Raw genomic sequence first — 7846 nt, 5'->3', positions numbered from 1 at the left:
AAAACCCCTATGCCTTCCCAGGCCCAGAACAAAATTTGCGCTTTACTGAAAAAATATAAATGTTTTTACTTTTATAACTTTAATAAATCAAATAATATTAACATTTTAGTTACTAAATTTCAGTATATGTATATTAAACTGACAATGCTTATGGTTCTGCGCCCAACTTATGTTAATTTCTGCTCGTTTTGAGTTTGACTTGATTAATTATTGTAATTTCTGTTTGTTTTGGGTTTCATTTATTTATCGATGCTGATTTGTGGTAGTTTCACGCTTGGTAGATTATTTGATTTTATTTTTGCTCATTTTTTGTTAAATTGAGTTCTTTACTTTTCTTTGAAAAACTTATTTTGGGAAAAAGTTTTTTTTAATTAATTTCTATTCGTTTTATATTGACATAGTCTTTTCAGGAAAAAAGAAAATAATACTTTAAATCTTTTCGTTTTTTAAGACTTTATAGTTTGGCCTGCTATTTGTACGCTGGAGAAAAAATTTCAGCAATTTTTAACAACATACACCCTTTTAAAAATCTGGACACAAATAGTAGTGTTTAATTTAGTTTCATACCTCCTCTAGTTGACCTGAAGTAGAAAACTTGATACCATTCGCAAAAAAAATTATTTACTTACTTTGATAGCTTTGGTACACTTACGCTATTTTCATTTGGTTAAGTTTTAAGAGCAGAAGTAACCTCAAAGGTTTTAACACAATATCTTCTATAGTTCCTAGAACGCTCTTGAGATGTCTTACTGGGAATAAACATTAACACATGGTATTTTGACAAATTCTTAATGCAGCATTTAATTTCCAACCACAATGAGCAATTCGTAGGGTGGGTGTGGGAGGGTGGGAGTGGAAGGGGGATTAGTTTCCCTCCAATCACTTTCGACCATTAAAAAGGGCATCAGCCCTTTCTATTTTCAATTGAATAAGCCCTTTTCAAATTTCCCACGACATCTCCTTTGATACGACGTGCCCTGGTCTAAACAACAACAATAACAAAATATGATACATTATACCCACATCGATCTTTACTATAATTATTTGAAAAAAAAACTACGTTTTCTAAAGAGTTAAAGAGGCTGAGTCAAACGTTCAGACCTTAAAATGCAGAGGGATTAGGGGTTGCAATTGGGGGGGGGGCCGCCCCCACACCCCCCGCTTCTGCAGCCTCTTTTGTTAAGATTTTTTAAGTCCTGTAGCCTGCAATCAGTTGGTCGTACCAACACGAATGAAACTGTTTCAATGCCATTTTTTTTAAATCTTCAAAGAATTTGGCAATGACAACTCAGTCTGTTACAGTTATAACTACAAACTTGTCTCATATAATTCAATATATAAAAAATTTACTCTGACGGGAAATCGAACCCGGGTCTTCCGCATGACAGACAGGAATAGTGACCACTGTACCATCAGAGACTCTTGTTAGATTATTTTTAGTCTCTGCAATCTATTTTCGACGCAAGCAAATACAAAGCAAGATTTTCGTTTTTCGACAAAAATAACTTATGGGAAAGAACTAGAATTTTTGGAAGCTTGCAGTCGGTCTTGTCAGGTTAAGAGGACTATTTTGATCTAATTTAATAATGAAATACTATGCTTTTAGGAATTTCAAAAATTAACAAGGGCTCTTATGGGAAAACGAGGTTTTTCGTAAGTGTAAATTCGGGGGATAATTTTTTCGGTCTGAAAATATCAAAAGGCCCTAACAGGTCGAATTCCGCTTCGAATGAGTCCTCATTCACCCGGACCCGTTGCCAACTGTGGCCTGTAGGCGTGTCAGATAAAAAAAAATGATGAACATTAAGTGGCTATATTTGGTTTTTGGAAAACAGGGAAGGAGTAATTGGATAGAGCTGAAAGTTTGAAGGTAAGGTTCCATTTCCTAGGAAAACACATCCTCTACATTTTGGCCCGTTTAAAAAGCGATAAAGGGGGACTGTGGTGGGAGGGTCGAAAGTTCCGGCCCACTTTCCCCCATGAAGATAAAGTCGGAGGGGGGTGAAATTTTGCATGTTTCTTAGTTTGAGCTTTGGCTGCAAACTGCGATCACCGCCGTCTCTCTGCAACCGCTAGGACCGGAAATCGCTTAACATTGTGGTGGGTTACCTCTTTAAAGAGGCACAAGTGTGCCTCCTTGAAAATGTCAAGCCTTCCAGTCACTTTCGACTATTAAAAATGGCACTAAGCATTTCGATTTCCAATCGAATGAGCCCTTTTGGAAACGACAACGCTTTCTATAAACACCTTATATGCCCCCAGGGCATAAATTACAACCCTTACCTTAAGGTCTGTTGGGGTGGTTGTCATCATCTAAGACAAAATTTCCAGAACTTTCAACTGCGTTTAACTAAATGGCTATCTCAAAATTTTGATTGGATGTGTTTGGGGAAATTGTGGGTGTGAGAGGGGTGGTAGTCACTCTCCAATCCCTTTAACCTATTAAACATGGGACTACCTCTTTAAATTGTCAGTAAAATTAGTTCAGTTAATACGTATCTGACGACTCCTTCAATAAAATATTAGAGGCCTCCACGGGATAAAGAACCATACGTCGTGTTTGTACTGGGGGGAGGGGGGTGTCAAACTGAGAGACTAAATTTCCAGAACTTTATAACTCATGTAACAACTTAGCTAGCTAACAGTTTCGAGTGGATGTGTTTGGAGAGATGGTGGGCGTGAGAGGGGGGTTAGTTACCCTCCAATCACTTTCTACTATTAAAAAGGGTACTAGCCCTTTGAATTTCCAACGAAGTTTCTACGACAACGCCTTCTTTAAAAACCTTATATGCCCCCAGGGCATAACTTAAAACCCTTGCCCTGAGGGGTATGGGAGACTTTCCTCCTCAAAAACATAATTTCTATCTGAAAATCAACTACGCTGAACAAAATGGCTATCTCAAAGTTTTAATTAGACGTGTCTGGGGAAATGATGTGCGTGGGGGGGGGGCTAGTTGCCCTCCAATCACTTTTGACTATTAAAAAGGGCACTAGCTCTTTGAATTTCCAATCGAATGAGCATTTTTTGAAGTTTCTATGACAACGCCTTCTATAAAAACCTTACATGCCCCCAGGGCATAACTTAAAGCCCTTGACCTGAGGGTTGTGGGGGAGTGTCCTCCTCAAAAACATATTTTCTATCTGGAAAATAACGATTTAAAACGAAACGGTGGTCTCACCCCTGGAATGTTATGGGTTTGGGAGAATGATGGGCGTAGGGGGGCTAGTGACCCCTGAATACCATTTAACTTTATAAAGGGGCGCAAGCCAATCGAATTACACTTCGATTGTGACTTTTTTGTGTTTTCAACTACAATTCATTCTATAAAAACATTAGATACCCCCAGGGTAAAACTTAAAACCCTTGCCATTAAGGCTGCGGGGGAGTGTCCTCCTCAATAACAAATTTTCTATCTGGAAATCAACTACGCTGAACAAAATGGGTATCTCAAAATTTTTATTGGATTTGTTTGGGGGAATGATGGGCGTGCGGGGGGCTAGTTGCCCTCCAATCACTTTCGACTACTGAAATCAGCAGTAGCCCTTCGAATTTCCTATCAAGTGAGCCTGTTTTTAATCCTCTGCGAAAAAGCCTTCTATAAAAACCTTTTATGCCCCCAGGGTATAGATTACACCCATTTCTCCGAGGGTTGGCAGGGATTGTCTCTCTCATAAAGATATTATCTATTTGGAAATCAGCTATGATTAAAAAAATGGCTATCTCAAATTTTCGATTGGATGTGTTTGGGAGAACGATGGGCGTGGGGGGGGGGCTAGCTGCCCTCCAATCACTTTCGACAATTAAAAAGGGCACTAGCCACTCCAATTTGCAATCGAATGAGCCCTTTTCGAACTTTCTACGACAACTCTTTCGATACGAAGTGCCCGATTATGGAGAAAAAAAAACACATTGTGCCCACATCGTTCTTTACTTAGGCAGCGCTAGCGCGCTGCCTTTGATAATAACCCGGAATATCTTGATTTGTTTGATTTTTTTATTTATCCGTTTGATTTGTTTCATTTATACTTTTTTCATGTCAATTTATTCCATTTATTATTTTTGTGTCATTTATTTCATTTATTCGCCTTTAGGGGTGTATGTTATTTTTAAGTTTGACTTGACTATTTGTAATAGTTTCTGTTACATGGTTTTATTATTTTCGCTTGTTTTAGTATCGCTCTTCACTTTTCTTTGAAGATCTCTGAAAACTTTTTGTTGCAAAAGTGTTAGTGAACAGACATACACTGGAAGAATCAAACTTTTACTCTAATTCTAAATATATAAAATAACATTCCTTATCAAAAGTCATTATCATAAAAACATTCGCATTATGTTAGAGAGGGAGAAAACATTCTGAAAAGTGACTACTCCTTATGTACTCCGTACAGGGAGTAATCATCATGTGCTCCTCATTCCGAAAAGGGAGTAATCATTATGAAAAGTGCTCCATCAAATTTTGTAAATCTTGATCGAATCGTCTCATGAGATTATCCTTCTCTAATTATTTCAATTTTTCAAGAACGAATGCTCTAACACAAGACCTTTGCGATAAAAAGTTTTGAATCTTTATCGAAATGGTTCGAGATGATAGGACTGGTTTTGTTGTATTTGCTTTAAAACAATAAAATCGTAGTTATTTTGAAAGACAATCAGTAAATAAATTCAATTTACACCAAACCAAATAACAGCCGAAAATTTGGGTGTTTCTTTGCATTCTGAAATGCTTTCAAGAAAACATCCGTCAATTCTTAGTCTAAAGATTTGATGTTTGAGGAAGGTGGAATATGCTATATAATGTATACCACCTCATATATGCGATAATTCGTCTTAGTTAAAAGTTTTAATGCGGGTCTTTACCTTTATCTGAAAAAAAAAATCAAAACAGATTACCTTTCTCGTATTCATTATATTTTAATTCTAGGTTATACGAAGATGCGATACAGCTTGCTTTTGACCGAAAAGATGGTGAAACTTTATTACACATTCAAGCTCGGGTTGCTTCCAATAGGAATTTGGTGGATAAAATCAATTTGTTGAAAAGTCAACTTGATTCTCGCCGTTGATTTTTTTTTTTTTTGTGAGTCTTTCTGTGTTCGATTTTTTTTTATAAAATAAAGTTTGAAAATATGCTTGTCTTGTGAACGAAAATATATAATGAATAATATAGACTGTACAATATACTTGTCTGTGTACGGATAAATTCTTTCATATTTCTAAATGTAACCATATTTGCAAATATTTGTTTTGGTTGAGAGTGCCAAGTGAGAAATTTGTGGCAAGGCTGGGATTTTCAGATTGAGCAGGTAAGAGGTATGTAGAAATAACAAAGGAAAGCAGCGTTTTGGCGGAGCCTTGTTGGGAGATCTGAGTAGCCTGTCGATAATCCCATCAAAGGCAGTTTTGGAAGATAATGCGTCATCTTTTCGTATTTTTTTCATGCGTCATCACAGTACTCTTTTTCTCAGCTATTGATGTCTCGTTTTTTTTTTTGTTTTTTTTTTTTAATAATCAGGTCAAAAAGAGAGATGGCACAATGTAATAAGAAATGGGAATTCAGTAAACATTAAGATGTTCAGTAAGACAAATCGCATAAGCATAGACCACATTTGGTACAATCAATAACTAATTTTTATAATGCATGAAATACAAGATTTATCATAGGCAGCGCGATAGCGCTGCCTATGATAATCGTATCGAAGTTGTCGTAGAAACTTCGAAAAGGACTCATTCGGTTGGAAATTGGAGTGGCTAGTGCCCTTTTTAATAGTCGAAAGTGATTGGAAGGCAACTAGCCCCTCGGAGCAAGGGTTTTAAGTTATGTCCTGAGGGCATATAAGAACGATGTTGGCACTTTGTATTATTTATTATTTTTTTCCTTTTAGAGCAGGGCACTTCGTATCGGAGAAGTTGTCGTAGAAACTTCAAAAAGGGCTCATTCAATTGGAAATTGGAGGGGGTTATGCCCTTTTTAATAGTCGAAAGTGATTGGAAGGCAACTAACACCCCTTCTACGCCCACCATTTCTCGAAACACATCCAATGAAAATTTTTAGATAGCCATTTTGTTCAGCGTAGTTGATTTCTACATATAAATTATGTTTTTGAAAAGGATACTCCCCCACAGCCTTCAGGGCAAGGGTTGTAAGTTATGCCCTGGGGGTAATAAGGTTTTTATAGAAGGCGTTGTCGTAGAAACTTCAAAAAAGGCTCATTCAATTGGAAATTCAAAGGGCTAGCGCCCTTTTCTTAGTGCCCCCCCCACGCCCATCAAACCCCAAACACATCCAATCAAAATTTTCAGATATCCATTTTGTTCAACGTAGTTTTTAGTTCTGGAAATTAGGTCTTTGAGGAGGACACTCCCCCACAACCCTCAGGGCAAGGGTTGCAAGTTATGCCCTGGGGGCATATAAGGTGTTTATAGAACGCGTTGCCGTAGAAACTTCAAAAAAGGCTCATTCAATTGTAAATTGAAATGGCTAGTGCCATTTTTAAAAGTCGAAAGTGATTGGAAGGCAACTAACACCGCTTCCACGCCCACCATTTCCCCCAACATATCCAATCAAAATTTTTAGATAGCCATTTTGTTCCACGCAGTTTAAAGTTCAGGAAATTATATCTTTGAGCAGAACACTCCCCCCATAGTCTTCAGTTGGGTTATAAGTTTTGCCCTGGGGGCAAATAAGGTTTTTATTGAAATCTTTGTCGTAAAAACTTGAAAAACGACTCATTCTATTGTAAATTGAATGGGCTAGTGCCCCTTTTAATAGTCAAATGTGATTTGAGGGAAACTAATCCCCCTCTCATGCCCACATTTTCCCCAAACACATCCAATCAAACTTTTTAGATAGCCATTTTGTTCAGCGTAGTTGATTTGCAGATAGAAATTATGTTTTTGAGGAGGGAACTCCCCCACAGCCCTCAGGGCAAGGGTTGTAAGCTATCCCCAGAGGGTATATAAGGTTTTTATAGAACGCGTTGTCGTATAAACTTCAAAAAGGGCTTATTCGACTGGAAATTTAAATGGCTAGTGCCATTTTAATAGTCGAAAGTGATTGGAAGGCAACTAACACCCCTTCCACCCCCACCATTTACCGAAACACATCCAATCAAAATTTTGAGATAGCCATTTTGTTCAGCGTAGTTGATTTCCACATAGAAATTATGTTTTTGAGGAGGACACTCCCCCACAACCTTCAGGGCAAGGGTTGTAAGTTTTGCCCTGGGGGTATGTAAGGTTTTTATAGAAGGCGGTGTAGTAGAAACTTCAAAAAAGGCTCATTTCATTGGAAATTCAAAGGGCTAGTGCCCTTTTTAATAGTCGAAAGTGATTGGGGGGCAACTAGGCCCCTCACGCCCATCAAACCCCAAACATCCAATCAAAATATTCACATAACCATTTTATTCAACGTAGTTTTTTGTTCTGGAAATTAAGCCTTTGAGGAGGACAGTCCCCCACAGCCCTTAGGGCAAGGGTTGTAAGTTATGCCCTGGGGGCATATAAGGTTTTTATAGAACACGTCGTAGTTGGAACTTCGAAAAGGATTCATTCAATTAAAATTTGGAGGGGTTAGTGCCCTTGATAAAACTCGAAAGTAAGTGGACGGCAACGAACTTCACTTCTACGCCCACAATGTCTCGGGACTTGTACAATCAAAAGTTTGAGATAGTCCTCTTGTTTCGTACAATTTGAAGTTCAGGAAAGAAAATAGCTGATCAGCGCACTTCCCCCACAGTCCTCAGGGCATGGCTTGTAAGTTATGCCCTGGGGGCATATAAGGTTTTTATTGAAATCTTTTGTCGTAGAAACTTGAAAAAGGGCTCATTCGATTGGAAATTCAAAGGT

At 37.9% G+C, this 7846-nt stretch overlaps 1 protein-coding gene across 2 annotated transcripts in view; it reads left to right on the top strand.

The window, feature by feature from the left end:
- Vps16A (vacuolar protein sorting 16) overlaps positions 1-5130 on the top strand; it is a 156473-nt gene extending 151343 nt beyond the window's left edge. For both annotated transcript variants that reach the window (XM_089101677.1, XM_089101676.1), the window contains one exon: positions 4923-5130. In XM_089101677.1, coding sequence (XP_088957803.1) covers positions 4923-5064 — 142 coding nt within the window. In that variant the 3' untranslated portion in view covers positions 5065-5130. The remainder of the gene's footprint in view (positions 1-4922) is intronic.
- Positions 5131-7846: the final 2716 nt, after the last annotated feature.

Source organism: Artemia sp. Qi Xiang Cuo, chromosome 15, assembly GCF_049724085.1.
Source record: "Artemia sp. Qi Xiang Cuo chromosome 15, ASM4972408v1, whole genome shotgun sequence".
NCBI lineage: Eukaryota > Metazoa > Arthropoda > Branchiopoda > Anostraca > Artemiidae > Artemia > Artemia sp. Qi Xiang Cuo.
Note: the sequence above shows the minus strand (reverse complement) of the source record. Positions and strands in the feature narration are given on the sequence as shown.